This window comes from Camelus ferus, chromosome 1 (assembly GCF_009834535.1).
Source record: "Camelus ferus isolate YT-003-E chromosome 1, BCGSAC_Cfer_1.0, whole genome shotgun sequence".
Taxonomy (NCBI): Eukaryota; Metazoa; Chordata; class Mammalia; order Artiodactyla; family Camelidae; genus Camelus; species Camelus ferus.
The window spans coordinates 113,857,059-113,880,496 of NC_045696.1; the positions used below are offsets into that span (position 1 = coordinate 113,857,059).

Here is a 23,438-nt window from a genome sequence, read left to right on the forward strand (position 1 = left end):
TTTCGTTTCTTCATTTTCTTTAATTCAAAGTCCCTGTAACTAAATGCAAGAGGTAAAGAAAAGAAATACCTGAACAGCCTTAAGAAAGAAGGAAAAAGAGAATCTTACGAAGTCTACGGCAAAGTGGGGGCTGGACTTCAGGTCTCCTGATTTTCAAGGTCACACAACTCCCCACCAGAGATGCGACCACCAAGAGACAGTGGGAGTTACTAATGTGAACTCTGCGTGAGCAGCACACCCACTCTTTACCGGCCACATTTGTCAACCGAAACCAGCGAGCCCACCGAGCCGCCCAGAGGAAACATGCAGACGGTGCAAGACCACAGCAACAGCATGACCCTCTTGGCCATGAAGGTTCCGTGTCGCTCGAAGTAGGTTTTGTTATAAAAGGACTTCAAGACCTGGAAAACACTGCCCCATCTGTGGTCAAGAACATCGAGCTACTCATGAGAGATGAGGAGGTAAAATTCTCAGTTGCCTCTTGTCACTGTACTGAAGGATGGTTCTGCCAGTACCCCTAGGACACAACTGATTCTCTGTTGTTACCCGGAAATAAAGAAGCCTACTCTACGATGAGGGGGCAAAAAAGAGAAAATCATCTTTTCCTGAGCTCTAAAGGAAAGAAAGCTAGAGAACTCGGAAAGTTTTCCCAGGAATATATGCAGAATTACTGAAGGCAATTCTACTGTGACCTGAGAGAAGGAGGAAAGGTGGGGGCAGTGAGGGAAGACGGAGGTTGGTGGGACACAATGTTAGTGTCACATGCGTGGACGTGTGTCTAGGCTAGAGCCTAGAGGAGCACCTTGGCTGTGTGACTGTGAGTCTGACCCAAACTTGTCTGGTCCTCAGTTCACACTGTAAGATGAGGATGGTAGATGAAAGGCCCTCTGAAGTTCCCTTCAGCAATGAAGTTCATAACAAAATTATGTCCTAATCTCATTTAGATTTTTTGTGATGGAAGACTACCAAAAATATACTAAGATGTACCAAAATGCACTTACTTGTGTCTAATAGTCTCACAGTCCCCTTGGGGAAGCATACTTTGAACCAAATTTTCTTTTTTCTTTTTTTTTTTTTAAGTATTCAATGATCTACTAGTTCATAATTCTTTTTTTATTTTTTAATATTCTAGTTGAAGTATAGTCAGTTTACAGTGTTAAACAGCTCATACAACAAAGTAACAACAACAAAAATTACCAAACAGCCCAATCCAAAAATGGGCAGAAGACCTAAACAAGCAATTCTCCAATGAAGACATACAAATGGCCAACAGGCGCATGAAAAAATACTCAATATCACTAATTATCAGAGAAATGCAAATCAAAACTGCAATGAGACAGCACCTCACACCAGTCAGAATGGCCATCATTCAAAAGTCCACAAATGACAAATGCTGGAGAGGCTGTGGAGAAAAGGGAGCCCTCCTTCACTGCTGGTGGGAGTGCAGTTTGGTGCAGCTGTTATGGAAAACAGTATGGAGATTCCTCAAAAGACTAAAAATAGAGCTACCACAAACTCCAGAAACTCCATTCCTGGGCATGTATCTGGAAGGAACTTTGATTCAAAAAGATACATACACCCCAAATTTGCATTTTAAAGTAAGGACTAGAATCACTGTGTGGCTCAGGCATGGAGCAGAATGTTGAGTCTGGCCAAGTTTACCCAACCACAAAAACTGAAGACTGGCTGGTGCTTCTTTTGACCCCGGGGATAATCAGCAAAGATCATGTAAATTAGTTTTGAACAACAGAAAGCTAGTGAAAAAGCATTTGAATCAGTTCAAGTCAGGACTTTCTTCCATTGTAAGTTTTTTGCCTTTTTATCCTTTTCACTTAAACACAGCAGCAGCTTATTTCTTGCTCAAGTCATTTTCCACGTGTGTTGACAACATGGAGAGAAGACGCCTATTAATTTAGATACCCATCTCTTTCCATTTGAATCTGGGGTTCTTCACATCTTTTTGCTCCATGACCCAACTGGCAGTTTGGTGAAGCATACAGACCTCTTCTCAGAATAATGTTTTTAAATGCATACCATAAAAGGCCCAGTATTATGAATAAAGCAGATTATACTGAAATATAGTTATCAAAGTGTTAAAAAGTGTGGTGTTATAGTTGTGCTTCCTTGTTAGATTAAATGCTGCCATTTAGTGACATTTCATCTAGTCTGATAAATCCAATAATTATTGTCATCTCAAAGCTCAGACACTACTTGGAGCTACCTAGAGTAACAGTAATGTGGTTTCTACTGGTGTCAAAGAGTACTTTGCTGGATTCTTTGCACCCAGCCAGCTTATCAGTGAAGATGTAGAGGATGGTGCCTGGAAGTACCTTGTGTTTATGCCCCTCCATGTCTGGGGCCAGAACTCGGTCCCACGGACCATTACCTAAGTTCTGGGAAACGGAATGTCACTGTGTCCTCTCCTCTGGCATTTCCCAGTTGTTTTGTTTTATTTTGATTTGGAGGTGGGGTTGTCTGAAGCTCATTCTCTAGCAGGTTCCTCAGCAAAGGCTCATGAGAGCGAGATTTGAGATCCTGGAGTGTTCATAACTATTGGTCTGTACTCATGACACCTGAAGGTGAGTTTAGTTGGATAGAAACCTAATGGCTCCGGTTCTCCATCCTTGAGCATCTTAAATATGCTGCTCCATGGATTTTTCTCCAGTCACCTAAATTTTGATCCAATTCTGATTTATGTTTTCATTATAATCCTCTATCATTTAAAATATTTTTTTAACCTTGTTTTATTTTAACAGTTTATAGTTTTCATTTGTTTCATAGACTTTGGGAGCATGTTTTTATTGCATTTTGCTCCTTATAAGATCTTTGCTTAATTTTATTTTGCTTGCTTTTTTTTTAAAAATGAAACAAGTTCTCCTGTACTTTGAAATGGATAGCTCATGATAGTTCTTCCAACTCCATGATTCTAGAACTCTTTCTTCTGTTGTCTTCACACAGTGACTAAAAAAAAAAAAAAAAAAAAAAAAAAATAGCCCTTCACTCTGTGGCACTACCTATGTTGTAGTCACCATTTGCTTTTTAACCTGGACTTTTCTCTCTTCTCCCCTATTATCCCATCCAGCCCAATGTGGATTCTGCTTCGAGCAGCTTTCCACAGTGTAAGGATTTGTTTTGGAAGGGAGCTTTGGTTTGCCTGCTTCAAGAATTTATACAGCTCAGATGGCTTTGTCACCATCAAACTGGATCGTTTCCTGTCCCCCGTATTCACTTATAAACCAGATCCTGCAAAGAACACTCACCCACTCTCACAGCTCCTCTGGCCGGCTGCGCGTCCCAGTGAGTACATGCTGGCAATTGAGGGATTTCCTCTTCTCAACACATCAGCTGCCCTGTTTCTGGTGCTCTTCCCCCTCCCACACAGTAAGTGACCTCACAAGAATCTCTTAGCTGTTGGCAGTCTGTCCCTACCTTCTAGTGTTTGGGGGCTGGTGGGGGGACTTGGCTTGGTGGAGTTGCTGTCTGTGGGTTCTGATTTTGGTACCCTAATTGCTCTGTTTCTATGGGGAGATTAGTGAGCAAATACCACTGCTGTCACCATTTTTCAGAAATCTTCTTCCTGAAGTTTGTATTTTTTAAACTAATTATTGCTCAAGGTCGACTTCAGAATACTACGAATTGGGCCCATCAGGCATTCTAACAAAAAGGTGGTCAAATACCAGTGCTTTTCAAACTGTAGTCTTGGAGCTGTGGGAGATTTACACACGTGTGCACGTCTGTGTGCACACACACTCTGTCTTCCTTGTTTCACCCCATGTCAAACAGGGGATTCACTAGAGATATTGTGGTTCCATGAAATGTTTTGTTTGAAGAAAGGATTATGTGGTTAAAACTGCCTGAACATCACTGTTCAAGAATCATCTTTTAAAATCAGTATTTAAAACCCAAGTGAAGTGAATTGACTTTCATAAAACAAATTTAGCATTCACAGAGGTAAGTTAAGCCAAGAACCATCACCAGTCTCAGCAAAAAACGTATCTTTTAATAATCCCTCTCATGTTTTTCAAAGGGTTGAGGAGAAAGAATACATTTATTATATTCCTTTATGTTTCTGTTAACAGTTTTTATTGGTCTTATTTTTCTCTAATTTACTATCTGTTGTCTGAATGTCAACTATGGTATAAAATGTGGTTCTTAAGTTGTCCAACTATTAGCTTAGAACAAAGGTGAAAATTTAAACTAAAGTTACACATGCTTAAAGTAATCTCAGATATCATCAACCAAATTTGATTTTTTTTCTACTTTGTCTTATCTATTTAAAATTCCCATTTCCCTTACAGACGTTATGAATGAAATGTTTCAAAGAACAATTTTATTTTATTTTTTCCCCTAATCAATAGCTTTTACTACATCCTTAAAACATCAAAAGTGAATTTAAAGAGTGATTGGGCAGGCATCTTGCTGTTCCTGTAGCTGGACAACTTAGATCTCATTCATCAGCCTGCTGAACCATTCCCTTTTCAGAAACACAGATACCATCCAAAGTTTTTCTGATATCCTTGTTTTTAACTGTCATGGCTTGCTGAATCAAAGCAGCTGAATTTGATACCAGTTCAATGTCATTTCCTTCAAGAATTAACTCATTTTTCTGGGCTTGAGATCCTGAACAAGCAACCCCTGGGCTCACCCGAACCCTGCGGGTGTACTTTTCACCCAAGAAATCTTGGATTTCAACAAGAGAATCATTCTCCTGAATGATGACGCTTATGGGGAAGTGAGCACGCACAGACCTCACCTTGTAACGGAAGCCCTGTGTAACACCCTTGATCACACACTGTACGTGACTACCAATAGTGCGAACAGTAGCCAGTTCTTCTCTACCTCCCCACCATTTGCCAACCCGGAGCATCTTTTTCTTTCCAAGGAGACTGAGTTCTACACTGATGTGATTGACATCCCTCTGCAGGGTGCCTCTGGGGCCCATCACAATAACTGTGCGTCCCTTCAAAGTGATGTCGGCACTTTCTGGAATGTCGACACTCTGATTGCTGAGAATGGTTTTCATTCTCGCAGTAGATGTGGCAAAGCAAAAGAACAATTTTAAGAAAAATAAAAACCAAACCCGAAATGTCAGTGTTTGTGGAGGAAGGCACAATTCCTCCTGGGCAAACCAAATATCCTTGTATTTACTATAATACATCATATACCCATGACATTGGACCTCATGGACCTGCCTGTCTGCCCCCTGGATCAAAGAGATCAGGATTTGTAGCCTTTTTGGAAGCAGAGAGGTTTTCATTTCCCTAGATGGTGAGAATCCCCAGGAAACAAGAAGGGCAGTACCAAACTAATTTTGCACAGCAGGAGAGAAAAGGTGAAGCAGTAGGACCTCTTTCAGAGATCTACAAGGTCTGACTTTAAGATTTATCGGTAGGGGGAGGGTACAGCTCAAGTGGTAGGGCACACACTTAGCACACACAAGGACCTAGGTTCAAACCCCAGTACCTCCTCTAAAAATAAAGTAAATAAGAAAAGTTAATTGTGTGCCCCCTGCAAAAAATTAAAGAAAAAAAAAAAAGCACATCAAAAGCCATGTTAGCCATTATATGTAAAAATAAGTTTTAAAAAAGTTTCTTCTGTATAGCACAGGGAACTATGTTCAATATCTTATAATAAACTTTAATGAAAAAATATGAAAAAGAATATATGTATGTATATGCATGATTGGGACATTGTGCTGTACACCAGAGATTGACACACTGTAACTGACTGTACTTCAATAAATAAAATAAGTAAATTATAAAAAGATCTATTGGTGGATTCCAATCTATCAGTTGGGACCACCATCTTTGATCACTGGTAAACATGACTTTCCCAGGAGACCTCTGACTACTGTAATGCTCTGAAGTTTTCCAACCTGCCTGACAGACACCAGCTCCTTTAACCTGAAGATCCAGATTGGTGCTACTTGAGCCTTGTAACACCTGAGTACAGAGCAACATGCCGGCCCTATAAAACCGGGCATTGTAAACTGTTATTCAGAAACTTGTCAAATAGGGACAATATTGAAGGTTTGTGTGCACAGAAAAGTTGGGAAAGTAAATAAAAAGAAAACTGATTTTGTGTTTATTTTAGAAATCAGAGGATGTCAAGTGAAAATACAAATTGGCAATAGATTACATTTGTCTCTTCAGTAGACAGAATGCGTCACTGAAAAATGGAGTGAGTCAACATTACATTCTCTTGGAACTTATTTAGTCATGTGTTAATATTAAGGAGAAGTCAAACTTGACACATGCATTATAAAATACAGCTCTTCTTCTGCCAGTGAATGGCCAGCCTGACAGGTTCAACTCTACTTAAAGTTACTACTGGGGTACTTGCTCACTGGGCGCAATGGAAAGGCAAAACTCAAGGGGAAGATGCCACAGGTCTCCACTAGTCTGATTACAAGGGTGAAGCCACAATGTGAATCAGAAAAAAATTCTACTAATGCCTTACATAATGTAGATGCATCCATATTTTGCTGCAACTGATTCTTTTAGGTAAATTAAAAATCCGCAATGAGCTTAAACAAACAGTATCCTTACTTACCTTCCTTGTGACGTAACTGACATAGGGATTTTGGTAACTGTCTCACTGAAGTCTGTCAATTCACAACCAAGGCAATGGGGATCCACAGAGGTTTATTTAAAGATAAACACAACATTTACTACATGCCCACAGTACCCCAGGCATCAACACACACATGTCCTAATGTTATCCCCACAGCCCTGTGCAGGGGATTTCATCCTGCTCAATTTAGAGAGGAGGAAATTAGGAGATGGATGACATCAAGAACACATAGGCAGTGAGTCAGTTCCAGACCCAAGATTTAAATCTTCAGAGTCCAAGTCTGTTTGGATGTTTTATCAGTTGTTTGGTTGGGTTCCCCACGCCCCTCAGTCCCTTAAATATCATACCTAATGTTAAGTGAGCTGTTCAAGGTCATGCAACTAGAGTGATAACATTTTTGAAAAAACTGAAGTACAGTCAGTTACAATGTGTCAATTTCTGGTGTACAGCACAGTGCCCCAGTCATGCATATACATACATATATTTGTTTTCATATTCATTTTCATTAAAGGTTATTACAAGATATTGAATATAGTTCCCTGTGTTATACAGAAGAAACTTAAAAATCTATTTTTATATATAGTAGCTAACACTTACAAATCTCAAACTCCCAAATTTACCCCTTCCCACCCGTTTTCCCCAGATAACCATAAGAATGTTTACTATGTCTGTGAGTCTGTTTCTGTTTTGTAGGTGAGTTCATTAGTGTCCTTTTTTTATCTTTTATTTTTAGATTCCACATATGAGTGATATCATATGGTATTTCTCCTTCCTGGTAGAGTAATAACATTTGAACTCAAGTCTTCTGACATCAGGGATTTAGGGTGCTTTCTCTTCTCCATCTCATTTCCATTACTGGGTAGTTAGGTATTTCCCCCAATTAATTCGACTTTAATGTTGTCTCCTAGCAACTGCTGTGAGTACTACTAGCTGTTCAAGGCAGCATAACCATCCCAAAGTAAACACACACAATGCGTCATGCTCTTATTTTACTTTATGACTACCATGCTTCCATTTTCTCAATGGGTCTGATTTTAACATCCTCTTTTATTATTATTATTATTATTTGGCATTAAGCCAGATAATTATGGGTAATATGGGAAAAGTATAGGATACAGTGTTCTTTGTCCTTGAGTACTTACAATCTGATTGGAGAAACCAAGATTTGAATAGAGGAAGCAGAGGAAAAAAAACAACTGCTAAATTGTGCACCACCACCTAGAAGTCCAGATAAAACAGTAGTCAAGACTGAAGCAAAAGGGCAAATGGCCTGCGGGACTACAAGAAGGCCTGGGATGGGGGAAGGCAGACATCTCAGCTTGAGAAGGTACAGGAGGTGAGGAGCAAAGTCTGCAATGGTCTCTGTGGAGCACGGGAAGGAGGCTCTGCAGGAGAAGTTCAAGAAAGAAGGCTGCCTGGAATTCAGTGAGGCTTAGAACATCAGGGTTACATGACTGGAATTTATGGAGTCACTGTTGACTGCTGAAAATAAAACAAACATAAAACAAAAATAAAATAAGACAAAATAGATGGTAAATAGGTACCATCTATTTACCCTGTCCTGATGTTGCATTAAACCGTTTACAGTACATCACTGTAATCCTGACTGCAACTCCATTAAGTAAGGGTTGTCAGGCCCATTTTCAGTTGGTGTAACTGCGGCTCGGTCAGGCATCTTGCCCAAAGTAACAGGAAGAGTAAGTGGAGGATCAGTAGTATCTTTTTTTTTGGAGAGGGGGAGGTAATTAGGTTTATTTATTTCTTTATTTTTAAATTCTATTTTTTATTGAAGTGTAGTTGATTTACAATCTTACTTTAGGTGTACAGCAAAGCGATTCAGTTATACATATACATACATATATATACACATATATTTTCAGATTCTTTTCCATTATAGCTTATTGCAAGAAACTGAATATAGTTCCCTGTGCTATACAGTAGGACCTTGTTGTTTACCTATTTTATATACAGTAATGTGTACTTGTTAACCCCAAGCTCCTGATTTATCCCTGCCCTGCTTTTCCCCTTTCGTAACCAGTTTGTTTTCTATGTCCTTGAGACGTGGAAAAAACCTAAATGTCCATCAACAGATGAATGGATAAAGAAGATTGTGTGTGTGTGTACACACACACACATATATATATATACACACATATATATACAATATCACTCAGCCATAAAAAAGAATGAAATAATGCCATTTGCAGCAATATGATAGATGGACCTAGAGATTATCATATTAAATGAAGTCAGAGAAATACAAACATCTTATGATATAACTTATATGTGGAATCTAAAAAAATACAAATTTTATTTACAAACCAGAAATATTTATTTATTTAAATTTTTTTTTTTACTGGAGGTACTGGGGACTGAACCCAGGACCTCCTGCATGCTAAGCACATGCTCTACCACTGAGCTATACCCTCCCTAGAGGTATACCCTCCCGTATCCGAACCACGTCAGTTGGATTCCAAAAGCCACATTATTTCTGGCAGTTATTTCTCCATTAAAACCAACAGATAAAACAACAAAAAAACTTTACAAAAGCACAAATCTTAGGCTTTTCAATTTATATTATTTTCAAACATAATACCACGAAGGGAAAAACACACTTAAATGGTCAAAAGCCAAGGAAAGAAAACCTTTAAACCTGAGGTTTCTTTTGCAGCCAAATTCAAAAGCTCTAAGCACATGTAATAAAGTATATGATTCAGAGTTACTCTGAAATCCCAGGGGAGCATACATCTCATGTTTTAACAGAGCACTGATACTTCCTATGGCCAGCTTTACTTACTGAGTATCTAATTTTTTCAGGGAAAAACTGCTTTGAAGTTTTATCTCAGCCTTTTCCATAGTAAGTTCTCATTTAAATTACCAAGAAAGAGAATTGCTGCTTTGGATTTATTTTGGAAACACATCATAGAAAACTCTGTGGAGCCTCTCCTGTCGTGAAAGAGCTGGCAAGTAATAAATGTACTGTTATAAGAGAAAGAAGGAAATAAGACCCAGTATGACTGAAACATTATGCTGTATGCCTGAAATTGACACACTGTAACTGACTATACTTCAATTAAAAAAAAAAAAAGACTCAGAGGTTAGCTATTATTTTGAAACAGGACAAAAGATTCTGTAAAGAGTTTACCATAATGCAAATAAACAATCCACAGCTTTCATTAGAGACTGTCACAAAGGCAAGGGCCGCTACGCTGTAGAAAACCAGCTGTGAGCAAACTATGCATATTATGGGCCAATGTTTCCCACGTATCATTTATATGTGTGTCCGTCTATTCAGGTACTAACTCTAGTATCCTTCATCGAATATCTTCTTTAATTCTTTTAAAAAGCAAAATACCTGTGTAAGACCTTTGAAAAAATAAAGATCTAGTTTAGCCTCCATTTAAAAATGAAATCATAGCTTTGACATACCAGTTACATACTTTTCTCAATATAAATTAACATTAGTATAGATAATTATACATTTTTAAAGTGCTTATTCTGTACGGCCAGTGAGCACCCTGCACACCGCTGGTGGTAAAGCACCATACTTTAAGGGACACCTTTGTAGGTGTTCTAGTAAGGAGACAGTTAAGAAGTCTTCCTCTATAACTGTGTGAATTACGGGAATTTATCCAGCTCTAAAGAGTGTGAGCTTAAACTCATAAACGCACACTAGTGCTCTGAGATGAGAAGTTTGGCCAAACTAGAAATTCTGTCAAAACTGAGGCACACTACATAACTCTCAGTGACAGTTAAACACACACATTTTCCCTTTGATAGCTATTGTTCAAGAAAGCTTTGCAGATGTTCAATTAAAATCATTTAAGTAATTCTTTAAATGTGCCACTACACTTGTCATTAGCTAAGGAATAAAGTCAGCTGTAGTATATGGCCAGGAAGCTGAGGGGTGAGTCGGATTTGGAGATGTGACGGACAGAGAGCGTTCCACAGGCCTGGCCAGGGAAGCTGCACAAGAGGAGCCCACATCTCCTGTTCTCTAAAGGATTTCCACCCCAGCCACTGCATAACCACCAGCGGTCTCCGAGAAGCCAGAGAGTCACCGACTTTCATCCCACAGTCAGGTCGTGAATTTGCCAGCTTCCCTTCATTAGCAAAATCGAATGGGTACTTCTGTGGGGAAAAGCTATGGTCTCGCCAGTTCTGAAGTTACTTTACGATAACAGGTCTCTTAGAAATTTCTGACTTTTGAATGAGAGATGAACTAAACTAAATTTAGAGTGATTCAAATTGCCTGTTGCAGAGGCAAGGCGAGCTGCCTGGGCTCTGGAATCACAGATCTGAGTTCCATCTTGGCTTTTCCTCTCATTAGCTGTGTGACCTTGGAAACTTCTCTGAGAAATTCCGTTTCAGTTCCTTCAATGGTAATAAGAACATTACCCACATCGTAGGACTGCTGTGAGGATGAGATACTATGACATGTAGAAATAATACTTGAAGAGTAAAAATAACATGGAGAAAAATGGTAAGAAGTCCATCAATGTTAGCTATCAGTTATATGAAGCAGTACCCCTCTGAATGAGACAAAAACTAACATGAAAATCTGAGTATCGATAAAAGCTCAGGTTATGACATACTTGCTTTTCAGTGGATGTTAGCTAAACGATTTTCTAAGATAAAGATATGTAGTTAATAGTCTTAGAGTCTAGATTGCTAACTGTATCATTTGTATTTAAGACTTCAAACATATATGTTTAAAAAACATTTGGTGGTGGAGGGTAGAGCTCAGAGGTAGAGCACGTGCTTAGCATGCACAAGGTCCTGGGTTCGATCTCCAGTACCTCCATAAACAAACAAACAAACCAACCAACCTAATTATCTTCTCCCTTCTCCTCAAAAAAGTTTGAACCTTTTAAACAACAACAACAAAAAACTAGTAAATAACGAAGCACCTTCTCACGTATTATCCCATCTGAGTCCCACCACCAACCCTAAGTAGTAAGCAGTACAAGTGTTACTCATTCTGTAGATGAGGAAACTGAAGCTGAGGAAGGCTATTTAATTATCCCCCAATTACAGTAACTGGAGAGGGACTTGTCACTACATCAACTCTGCCTCTAGCAACTCCTACTTATGTCACACTTAATCAAGGAATGGGTATTACGTAATCAAATGTTGATTTAAGATGACTGTTTATTTGTTTTGCTTTGGATTTAAGTGGAATTTACGAAGTCTTTTTCAGCATGATAAAATTTCTAAACTAACACTAATGTATGCATATACAGCTCTCTCTCTCTCCATCTTTCCCAGGTTCTAGAACAGTGTCCTGTGTTTGGAAGGTACTAAAAGTGAATGTAAACTTTCATGTGGACAGCTGATACTATTCCAATGCTGAACAGACATCCTTCCTGGACGGCTCAGTTCTGCAGAGCAGGGTTATGCCACAGCACTGACCCTGCATGATAGTGTAACTAAGCTGTTCTGATGAAAAGTAAGATATTGGCTTTATTTTGTCTCCTTGGAGAAAAAGTAGTGAGTACGTTTAAAGAGAGGATGAAACAGCCAATCTACCATTGACACAGAATCCTCTGACAATACTGCTGACTTTGCGGGTCAGGTTCTGGCTTACCCTTCAGAGAGCACCCTCGTAGCCAGCACAGACAGTTGTTACCTTGCGCTGTGACCAGGTGCTCCCCTGCCAGAGCGGCTGGGTTGTTGGCCAAGTGTAAGCAGGGCTTGATGGCCATGGGGAGCATCAGAGGGCCACAGCAGTGACATGGGACATGCAAACATGCTGGTTTTAAACGAGGCCTGATGATGCAATTCAGATGCTCTGTACATTTTAATTTATCAAGAATATTCTGGTCCTTAACCTATTCATCAGAATTGGCTTAATGAACGTGGCTAGCATTAATCCCTCTGATTCTTTTGAGGTGAAAACAGAGGACCATGTTACATTACAATAAATGTTACAATACGTGACAATCACTCAGCATGGAGTTAATAACTGTATCAGAATAAACTTAAAATGGGTTTAGTCTGAAACATAATGATGTAGCCAGTGGTTACTCTATTATGCTGGGTAGTAATTTAGGAGAAATAATAAGCAGTTTATGGACTATTTTTAAAAAGCCAGCCAAAAGTTGGAGGGAAAAAACCCCAAAAAACTCAATGGGGAGGGAAGAGAGCAACGCAGCAGATTCAGAAGCTACTCTGAGGCCCTCTCTGCAGACACCTGGCATCTAGGGGCCTTGGAGCCCAGGTCATCCACAGTCACTGGCAAGAGGCCATGGCCCAAATGTTCCATGAGACCTGCCGTGAGGGCCACGACCACTCCTGATTATGGGGGTCCATATATGGTGGATACTGGATCTTGGACCTCTCACAGCTCACAATGATGCCGCATCTTCTGTGATGTGAGAAGTTAAACTGATCCAGGCGTCCAGGTTACAGGCTCAGGCTCTCCTTCCCAAATTCCAAGTTGCCTAGAATCCTGCCAATTAATATGATTTTAAAAGAAAACATTGCTAGGGCTGGGTCCCTAGTCATTCCTGCCTCAGAGTGGTTGAGTTTAGTTTGATGATCATCTTTTCTCTCTTAGCACCCTTATGGGACTGTACACCAAAGGAATGAAAGTTTCAAGGGGGAAAATGACCGAGAGGTAATTCTGAGCAAGAGGTGCCTATAAGAAAAGGCAGGTCTTTGGGGGAACGGAACATTCAGTAAACGAGTATTTACTGAGCCCCTTCCAGGTGTGTATGTGGCATCTCCCCCATAGATAGCCTCACCCATCTAATTTGCAGTAAGAATAATTTATTATACAGTCTCCTGCATGCTAGGCACTGTTACACACACTTCACATCCCAATCAGGATGGGGTACTATTACACACTATCCCAGTTTTACAGACAAGGAAACTGAGGCACAGAGGGGTTCAGTTAACTTGCTCAAGGTCACACTGCTGATAAGTGGCTCCAGCGTCCCTGCTTATAACAGGTAATCTATTGTGGTAAAAGAATTCTTCAACCACATACAGAGAGATAAGAGTACATGAGAGAACGAGGGATGCAAAAGATGAGGTGGGAGCCAAAAAAAAAAACAACCCCAATTTTTCTACATTGGTATCTGGCTTGGAGCTGGTCTCGTTCTTTCCTTAACCTCAAACTGCCCAGGTATCGCTTAACTCTTGTCCTGTCTCCAACTCCACTCCCTTCCTCCTGTCGGCCTAGACTGCTGGGTATCCAGCAACCAGGGGAAGGGAGAGACTGCGAGTTCCCTGAGCTGGGGTGCAGAAATCCTGGCACTCAGCGCTGGTGGTGCACAGCAAACCCAAGTGGTGAGAAGTTGTAGTTTTTCATCACGCACAATTGTAGCCCTGGGTAGGCAGAGAAGAACTATCAACGGAGGGCAAGACTCCTTCTCCTTCCAAATGCTAAGAGAATTTCTTGACAGACGTTGGGAACAAAGGCATACATTCACACACAATTCTTAGCAATATTAAGAATAAGCAGCATATAAAGTAGAGAAAATGTCAGACAATGAAGACATCAAGTTAAAATCAATACTGCACAGTGACAGCAATGGGGAGACATTTTTGAATTATGCTGTATAAGAATATAATATTTCATACTGAATGATGCTAATCTTGTATTATTAAAAATGAAAAATTAGTTACACTGTATTCCAAACCAATCCCTTAGTGGGGTATTTATGACAAATCACTTCAGTTCACTCCCAAGCTTACAACGCAACCAGAACTGAATGGAATTACAATTTGTTATAATTTCAGAAAACCCTACATAGTAGATGAAAATCACATTTAATATAAATGTCACATCATAGAGTCATTTTACTCAGGAAGTAACAGTTTTATTAGAGCATTGTGAGTTTTCAGAATATGCAATGTAATCAAGACATTTCAAGTAGAAATATGCTAACTTCATATTTAAAAAGTAACAAATATGCAATAGCACAATCATGGGAAATAGACTATGCTTCTAATACTAGAAATGTTTGTCTTGGAGATTGACGGAAAAAATACAAGCTTTGGTGGCTTATTATATCAGCTAAAATAAATAATCAATGCAAGTCATGACATTTTACCCATATTAAAAATCCTTTTAAAAGAAGTGATACTGATGGTAAGTAGAAAATTGTTCAGAGGACGACGGTCTATGAACAAAGTCCTACTTTAATTATTTGACTATTATGAATTTATAATTTCCTAATATCAACATGTAAAAATTCTTCCTTCTTATTTTGACAAATATCTTAGTTAAATAATCAAGAACACGCTGTAGCATACCTTTAAGACCTGAAATTCATTTATTGGTCAATTTCAATTTAATAAAGACAACACTATCCGAATCAAAGCTACCTGGCAAACTTCAGCTAACTAGCAAAATGGAGCAAGATCACGCCCAGTGTTAATCAGAACACTTACTTTGTGGCTGCCTTCCCGGGATCGTCAGCAGCAACTTGTGGGTTTGGGGTTACGTGTACAGTAGTGGCGTTGGATTTACCTGGGGTCATCTAAACTGCTTCTCCAGCCCTTGTGAACATAGCAAACATCTTAGGAAAGCAACCGTGGGCCCACTACACTGGCTGATGGCTGATGGCCTTGAATGTGTTTCAGCTTTGACTGACAGAGACAGGGTATTGCTGCAGACAGACATGAAATTGGGTGCTTGTACCGCTGGGCCTCCCCTTCTGCTGATTCCTGCTGGGAGAGCCTCGGCTTCCTTACCTAGCAAATGAAAGCAACGAAACCTATCTTCACAGTTTTCTGTGGAAATTAAAGTATTCTGTGAATTATAAAATATTGTAAGAACTTCCAGTACCTAAAACAGGAGGTTCATACAGACGCAGATACTTGGCCAAAAGATGAATGAAATGTAATGATCCCTTGAAATCAATGTAGTAACTCAGGGATACAGCATTCCACCTTGTTCACGTTTTTGCTTCCCCTTGGGATGGCCTTCACCACTTGCAACTCCTCTAGCCTCGGCACGTCCAAATCTTCATGCCCTTTAGGATGAAGCTCAAAAATACAACCCTTGATAACCCTGATGGAAATCATCTCTTTTCTGTAATTACCAAAGAGCTTTAGAGCATCCTCATCCACCTTATATTATAGATATTTATCTACATATTTAATCTCCTCCGATTATGTATCAATAAAGTTTATAGCATGCTGTGAAACATCCCATTAATCCTACTAATAGTAATAGTAATATAATACTCATAAGCTCTAGATGGCTTATTACACACCAAAAATCACACAGGGTTTGAGAGCGTTGTACATAACCTACGAGGTAGACACTGTTACCACTTTATAGGTGAGGAAACAGGAAACAGAGAAGGCAGGCCAGGATTTGAGCCCGAGCACTAAGCTAAGGCCCCCGCAAGCAGCAGCCCGTACGGCAGGCCAGAAGGGCCCAGTGACCACAGGTCACTGAGTGGCTGTGACCCAGCAGAGACCTGAACCCCGGTCTTCTGCATGCAGCGCTAGCAGTTCCAGAAGTGCCGCATCTCGTATCTCGGGCTTTCACACTGACTCCAACTGTGTGCCGAAGGCCTTCTGAGAGGCAGCTCAGTGGCTCAAAGTGCCCACCTGTCACATCTACTCCAAATCATAAAATAACTCCACAAGTGTCATCCACCGGCTTGCCGCTGTCCTGCAAGGCCACAGACACGACAGCCAACTCAGTCACTTAACCGCCGTGCTGGGACTCTTCATCTGGAAACTGGAGAAAGCACCTGACCCCCACCCAAACTCACAGGACTTGGAGCCAAGACCAAGGTGGGGGTGGGGGTGGGGGGGATCTTTTAGTTATTCAGAATAAAACTGTTTAGCACAAAGTGAATTTTATAGTTTTTATTTTCCAACATGTAAAACTAACACAATTATTTGATTCATTATATAAAAAATATGCTGAGACAAGGGGGCTTCGTTCTAATCTGTGGTTTTCACAGCTCACAAAAGTTCTGAGGAACATGGAATGGAGAGGAATGGAGACAGGTACAGTAGCTCTCAACACTACAGCCACGGACCTTCTCCAGAAGCTTCCCTGACAACCTAAGGTGGCCCAAGGCACGAGTAATTTGCTCACATGCTGAGTGTGCATGGCAGACCTCAGAGCAGTAGAAAGGTAACTGCAGAGGGCCTGAAGGTGTTGACAGCGCTCCCCTGCTGTCAAACAGCATTTGCTTTTTTTCTCTCCTATTTTGGTTAATTTAATTGTGGCTTCATAATTGTGTCTGCATTTGTCAAAAGGTTATGGTTCTTTTACATCTCACTTATTTTCTCATGATTAGAGAGGGTGGAAGAAAACGAAAATCAGTCAGTTAAGCAGACAGTTGAACTAATTTGGGGTGTTATTCAACTGTACATATGAGTTACAAGTTTTGCTCTTAGTATTTCTTAGTCTCTCTGAACTATATCTGCCTTGTCAATGAGCAGAATGCTAGTGAAAGAAAAAAATTCACTTTGTTCTATTGGCTCCAAGGTCACTGAAGGATGAAAAACAAATTTCCAGCACCACACGCTGAGGAGCGCAGGATGGCCCTTCTGGAACATCCCGTGGGTAGATTTGCTTATTTAAAAAACAAAAAAGCATTTGGCAGGCTTTGGAAACATAACAGCAGTCAATAACGGGGTGAGCCCAGAAGATGGGTGTTTCGTTTCAGTGTGTGTGGCCCCGCAATTAAGGTAGAACATGGAATCCAAAGAGAGATCTAGTTCAAACTTCTATTTACAAAAAAATGAGATGGAATCTGAATTATTCAATTAGAATGTACATAAAAATAAAGGCAACTCATGATGATCTTACTTTTTGATTTGCTGATACTTCCTTTCCTTGTCTGGTAGACACAAAAGCCTTTTCATATTGGCATTTAGGTTAGGCACTGAGAGGTAAGGAACATAGTTGAATTGCTTAATGTCAGCTCTGTTGGTGGTTCTGTTCCATCTACTTATTCTGCAGGCTGGGAAGCCTTTCGAAACCCACATTTTCAGGTCTTTTCCCAGAAAGAGAGAGAGCAAAGCGTGCAGAAAGCTGTTCTTGGCAGGGCCAGGCCTGCCTATGGCAGAGAGATAGGGCAATCCCAGTGAGTTCTTGGATTTCTTTGGAATCCAGTCCCCATACTTGGGCTCAATGACTTCTGAGAATCTCTGACAGACCCATAAAGGAGCAAAGCACACTGCAAAATGTAAGCCAGGCAGACAAAAGAATGTTTCTAACTTCTGCGCAATGCTGAGAATTTGAGATCGGCTGCAGCTAGATTAGGAAATACACTACAGCTTAAAGAGAGGTTGTGTTTTATGCTGTTTAAAAAGCCTGGCATCTTAAGGCTCTCACAGAGTTCAAATACAGCTTTAAAAGAGATCTTTTTCTAGATGTATTTACACAGCATTATTTCTCAGGTAAGCACAACCACGCATCACCTGTGCATGAAAGAGAGCTGTTGGATGATCCTGGGGGCAGGCTGGGGCGTGGTCCATGCTCTCTGCTTTACGAGGTGACAGTCTTCCTTGTGTTGTGTGTAGGTGAAGCCACGGGGAAGAATGCTCACTCCTATCACATCTGCTAGAGCCCTCTAGCCTACAACTCTGTTCTTTTACGCTTTCTGGGAATTTATTCCCTAATTCCTATCTTTTCATTTTTAAAAAAAATTTTTTTGGGGGGGTTAATTACATTTATTTATTTATTTACTTTTATTCAGTTTTTTTTTTTCTTTTTAATGGAGGCACTGGGGATTTAACCCAGGACCTTAAGTGTGCTAAGCAGGCGCTCTACCACCCTAATTTCTGTCTTGAAAGCTCTTTGAGACTAAAGAAGAAACAAGGTAGTATATGAAACTTCAGTCAGGTTTCAGATGGAAAGCACTCAGATACGAGATGCCTTTAAAGGTCTAAGCTTTAAAAAAAGGGACTCTGTTCATGGGTAGCACCATTTATCTACTGTTTTTCAAAGCTCTTTGTTCTTCTAAAATAATATGTTCTTTCTAATCATCTGTATAAATTAACAACTAATGCATATACAGTATGAAAGAGGTAAATTATTATATTTAAGTATTAAAAATTTTTTAAAACTCAAAGTATTAAAATCAATCAAGTTTAAGAGCGGGTAATGAGCATCTAAAAAATTCATCTGCTTATAAAAAATCCAAATTTGAACAAAACAGAGGAAAGTAAAATACTCTCTTCTTCTTCCCTTTAGGTTCTGTTAGCCTATGGTCCTAACAAGTACCTGAACTCAGCAGAACTTAGCATCACAGTTTTACACAATTTGCAATTATTTCAGAAAGTCTGCCTCCCTACTATGCGACTAAAGGGCACAAACTGTACTGTGAGGCTAGTTCACAGCAGTCCTCCGAGCTATTTGCTTCAGTCATTTATCTTCTTTGGGAGTAACTCTGTATAAACTCAGGTAGAGGTTCCTCAGGGAATTAACAACATCTTAACACTTAAGAGGTGCTTCCTGGGCCAATGTGCAAACACATCCTGGAAAGAAAGCTATAACGTTTTGCCCTGGAGGAAAGCTCTGTTGGTTGCAGACAATTAGTAAAATTTATAACTAAAATTTTATTTATTATTTGATTTATAAAGTGTTTACATGCAATATTTTGATTTATGTTTCATTAGGACCTTCAATCATTCCTCTTCCAGATTCAGAAAGGTATATAGTAATTTTTTAAATCCCCAAACTACCAGTTCTAGTCATCTAATTTTTGTGCCATTTTAAAATTTTTATTTATTTTTTCTTCCAGTTTCTTTGAGATATAATTGACACAGAGCACTGTATAAGTTTAAGGTATACAGCATATTGTCTGGACTTACACCATCATGAAAGGAGTATCACAATAAGTTTAGTGAACATCCACATCACTCGTGGATATAAAATTAAAGGAATAAAAGAATTATTTTTCCTTGTGATGAGAGTTTTGAGGATTTACTCTCTTAATAACTTTTGAATATAACGTATTTGTTGTACTATTTTTAAATGAGAAGTGAATATGTAGAAAGAGAAAGTATGCTAAGACTTTAATCTTGGTTTTCTTTTGTTAATACATTAAATATTTATTCTGTTGAACTTTCTTTAAACCATACTCATACCAACCCTCTCTTTAAAAATAGGTTAAAGATATAAGATATCTTTAGTGGGGAGGGTATAGTTCAAGTGGTAGAGTGTGTGCTTAGCATGCATGAGGTCCTGGGTTTAATTCCCAGTACCTCTACTACAAAATTATAATAACAATTAAATAAACCTAATTACCCCCCCAAAATTTAAAAAACAAAAAATAAAATTTAAAAGATATAAAGTATTTTCTTTTGCTCACCATTGATAGCAGAAACAAGTTAGAGCTTGAGAACATATTGTTTCCAATAGAAATGGATGAATTTAAAGTCTCTGTTCATTTTAACAAAAAAAATTCACTATTTTTAATAGCATGAAGAAAATACCACAACCAGGTTGATTTAACCAACACACTTAATTAAAATGTACTCACCAAACTAGGATATTCTACCAAACGCAGCACTTAGCAGTTACACGAAAGCAGATTCAAACTCAGATACCGAAGTCTTACGTATACTTCAGCTACTTTCCCAATGCAAAATGTCACCCTCAAACCTTCTCTATCATTTACTTTGTTATTTTTTCTAAGTATGATTTTTTTTTATGGGACATATGCTCTAATTAGTACAAGGGCACTTACGGAAAAAACAGGATGGAAGACCAGAAAGTTGGCTTACTCTGGGAAATCCAGGACATATAGTTGCTATTTGAGCAAAGGGGTGTGCTGCGCTGTGGAGAACGGAACCCAATGGCATAAAAAGAACTTGTCCATCTTAAGCTCTGCTGTATCATAGGCATTTGAGAAGAAATCATGGTCTTTCAAGATTTTCTACCTTCTTACTGGTCTTACCAGATCTCTTGCTGTACACTGTCCTTTAAAAAGTGAGAGCATTGAGTGTCATTTTCCCATCAGAGACAAAGCCTCACTTCTCCTTTGCCCAGCACAGAACTACATAGGAGTGAGCCAACCAACCTTAGGTAACATGAATCACCTAGCCTGGTAAGGATGATAATTATGTCAAGTTAGGATGTCATTCTAAGTCAACAATTTTAACCTAAATTTTCATTGGTCAGTGTGTACTAGAATTTAAAATTTCCTTAATTCGCAAACATGACCTTTGCCCCGAACTTCCTACATTTTCACAAAAATTTTAATAGAGATTTAACAATCTACATCCTAAGCAGGAAAGCTCCATCCTTCAAATCCAAATAATTTGCAAAAGTCAACAGAGGATTGCCAATTGGTTCACAAGTGTGTACAGAAAAGGAATGATCCCAGAAGAGTTGCACCTGTTTATGATTCAAATTCCCTTAAAGCATTTACATTGTCTCTCTTGCTGACGAGTAAATGCATGACCTTAAGTCCATGCAGTAGCTAGATCATGCTGTTGAATGTGTTAATCTGCCAATGGGCATATAAATATTCATCAAATGAGCAGATGAACCAATATATTCCATCTGAAACAATTTCTGAGCTATTCAAAAAACTCCATCTTTTTTCTTCCCTATTTTCAGCCGAAGAAATACTTTCCAAAGCTCATTAAAAATATCTCAAAGAAATGTTGAAATTTCACTGGCAACCTTTCCCATATTTAAATGTTAACAATCAAAGATCTACACTTTAATGTACAGGAAGAATAGCATTAACAGACATATAGTTAATGGACTAAACTTCAATCAAAAAAAAAAAAGAAGAAAACACAAACATATGGTAAAACAAAACACTGACAGACAAATGGTAAAATAACACTGTAGTAATAAAATGATATGCCGCAAATTACCTTAAGTTTCTTAAAAATTTTGTCTCATAAAAACTTTGTCTTTAGGAGAAAACCTACCACATCCATTTCCCCTACCCTTTAGGTATTGCGCTCTTCATTTTTTTTTTTTTTTCATTCCTAGTCACTATCTTAATGAGGCATACATCAATTTTTTAAAACCCCACTAACAGAGACATTTCCTGTCAAGATTCTTCACTCATAAAGATAATGAACCACTGTAGAGAAATAAAGTCTGAATCACTGTAACAGAAATAAAACATACTTCTATATTTTTCAAGTTGTAAAAGTAATTTATTACTGGGGTATTACTTTATTTTAGATTTCTTACAGTGGAAAGTTTGTCTTGCCACACTGATGGCAGAGAGAACAAATCTTATACTGCCTAATCAAGACCCATAATGGTGACTCAAGGCTCTGACTTACTTGGTTCAAATTGTGGTTCTGCTGTGGACCAGCTAAGTAACCCTGGCTGAATCACTTTGTATTCCAGGCTTTAGCTTCCTCATCTGTAAGATCATGACAATATTATCTCTGAGGGATGGTCTGAAGTTGCCATGTTGAGATACCTAGGTAAGTGCTACCCACTGCTGATCTGATGATTCTTATTTTAGATGCATACCCAGCATCCAATAAATGCACATTGATGAATATAAACAGATAGCATGACAAAATTTGACGTAAGTAATACTTTAAAATAAACTTGAAACACTTTAGAATAGTTTTAGATTTATAGAAAAATAGCACAGATAGTACAGAGAGTTCCCATATATCTCACACACAACTTCCTAACATCTTATGATGCAAGTGATCTTTAATGATAGCCCGACAGTGGAAGGACATCTACTCCAGCAGTTAAAACTACAAATTTAATTAATCTGTAATTTCAGTAACCCACCTATCAGAACCAAATTTTGAAACTGGTAAGTACCATATTAGTAAATGCTAAATTTAATGTTTAGGTAATAGCATTGCACATACTGTACTAATGTAAGATATTTTACAGTCTCATTTAAAAAGGAATAATAAAATGGGAAAGTTATTTTAATGTGTGTAATTACTTCTACATATATATTGAAGTTGCAAATTAAAATGTGCAAAGAAGAAAATAAAGCTGGGTTACTTAAATAGATATATTATATGTTTAAGCTTGAATAAATTTTCTTAATATCATAAAGTAATTAAAACTACATAAGGGCAATATGGGAGAATAAATTTTCAAAAGAGAATTTTTAACTTAAGGATTTTCCTACTATTAGAGAATCATATTTAGAATGATGAATATAATTATACAAGGCAAAAATTTCTGGGTTATGAAATAGAGGTGGAGGGGTATATCTATGGAAATGTTCAGAGGGGCTAAACAGCTCAGGCACACGGCAGTAAACACAGGCATTCACTGTCCAACACAGCAGCCCCCAGTCATACGTGGAGAATTAAATTTAAATTAATTAAAATTAAATGAAATTAAAAACTAAATTCCTCAGCTGTACTACATTTCAAATACTCGAGAGCCACATGTGGTTAGTGGTTACTGTATGGAAAGGTGCAGATTAGAACATTTCCATCACTGCAGAAAGTTCTATTGGACAGAACTGCTCCAGACAGCAACAGTTTGCTTTCAGTAATCACACTGAACCTGAGTCTTAACCTCCTATCCAGCAATTTCTATTAAACTTGTTAAAAAAAAAAAAAAAAGAAAAAAAGAAAGGGATAAAAAGGAGTCCTTTTCTGGAACGTTTTGGAGGATGAAAAGGAAGAGGGTCTGGCCAATTTTCCCATCAGATAAATGGCTACTGAGAAATGGGGAACTTGCCGAGGGCCTCAGAGCTGTCACTGTACTCACGTGGCGGGGGCGGGGGCCAGCGGCCAGGAGAACTCCTCTTCAGGGGGACATTTCCTCACTAGGGGAATGGTGGGATTGGTGGGCCCTTCCCCGTTACGGGGCTGGGGTTCCTGCCAGTGAAAAACGGGAAATTCCATTGTTAGCCAGCTTTGTGTCTTTCCCTCTCTGAGATACTACAAATGCTGCTTACTGGATTAGCCAGTGA

The 23,438-nt window shown here is 38.9% G+C and overlaps 2 protein-coding genes across 4 annotated transcripts in view; both read right to left on the reverse strand.

Moving 5' to 3' along the window:
- LOC102510161 (ubiquitin-conjugating enzyme E2 E2) overlaps nucleotides 1–23,438 on the reverse strand; it is a 326,227-nt gene that overhangs the window by 102,634 nt on the left and 200,155 nt on the right. Inside the window, exon 4 of one of the 3 annotated variants that reach the window (XM_032488654.1) lies at nucleotides 23,234–23,343. The exons of the other annotated variants lie outside the window; for them this stretch is intronic. Within the exon in view, the coding sequence (XP_032344545.1) occupies nucleotides 23,234–23,343 (110 nt within the window). The remainder of the gene's footprint in view (nucleotides 1–23,233; nucleotides 23,344–23,438) is intronic. 3 annotated transcript variants of the gene reach the window in all.
- LOC102509685 (60S ribosomal protein L9-like) lies at nucleotides 4,354–5,045 on the reverse strand. The gene has a single exon (XM_032488664.1). It carries the CDS (start codon nucleotides 5,021–5,023, stop codon nucleotides 4,448–4,450), a length of 576 nt encoding a protein of 191 aa, XP_032344555.1. The 5' UTR covers nucleotides 5,024–5,045; the 3' UTR covers nucleotides 4,354–4,447.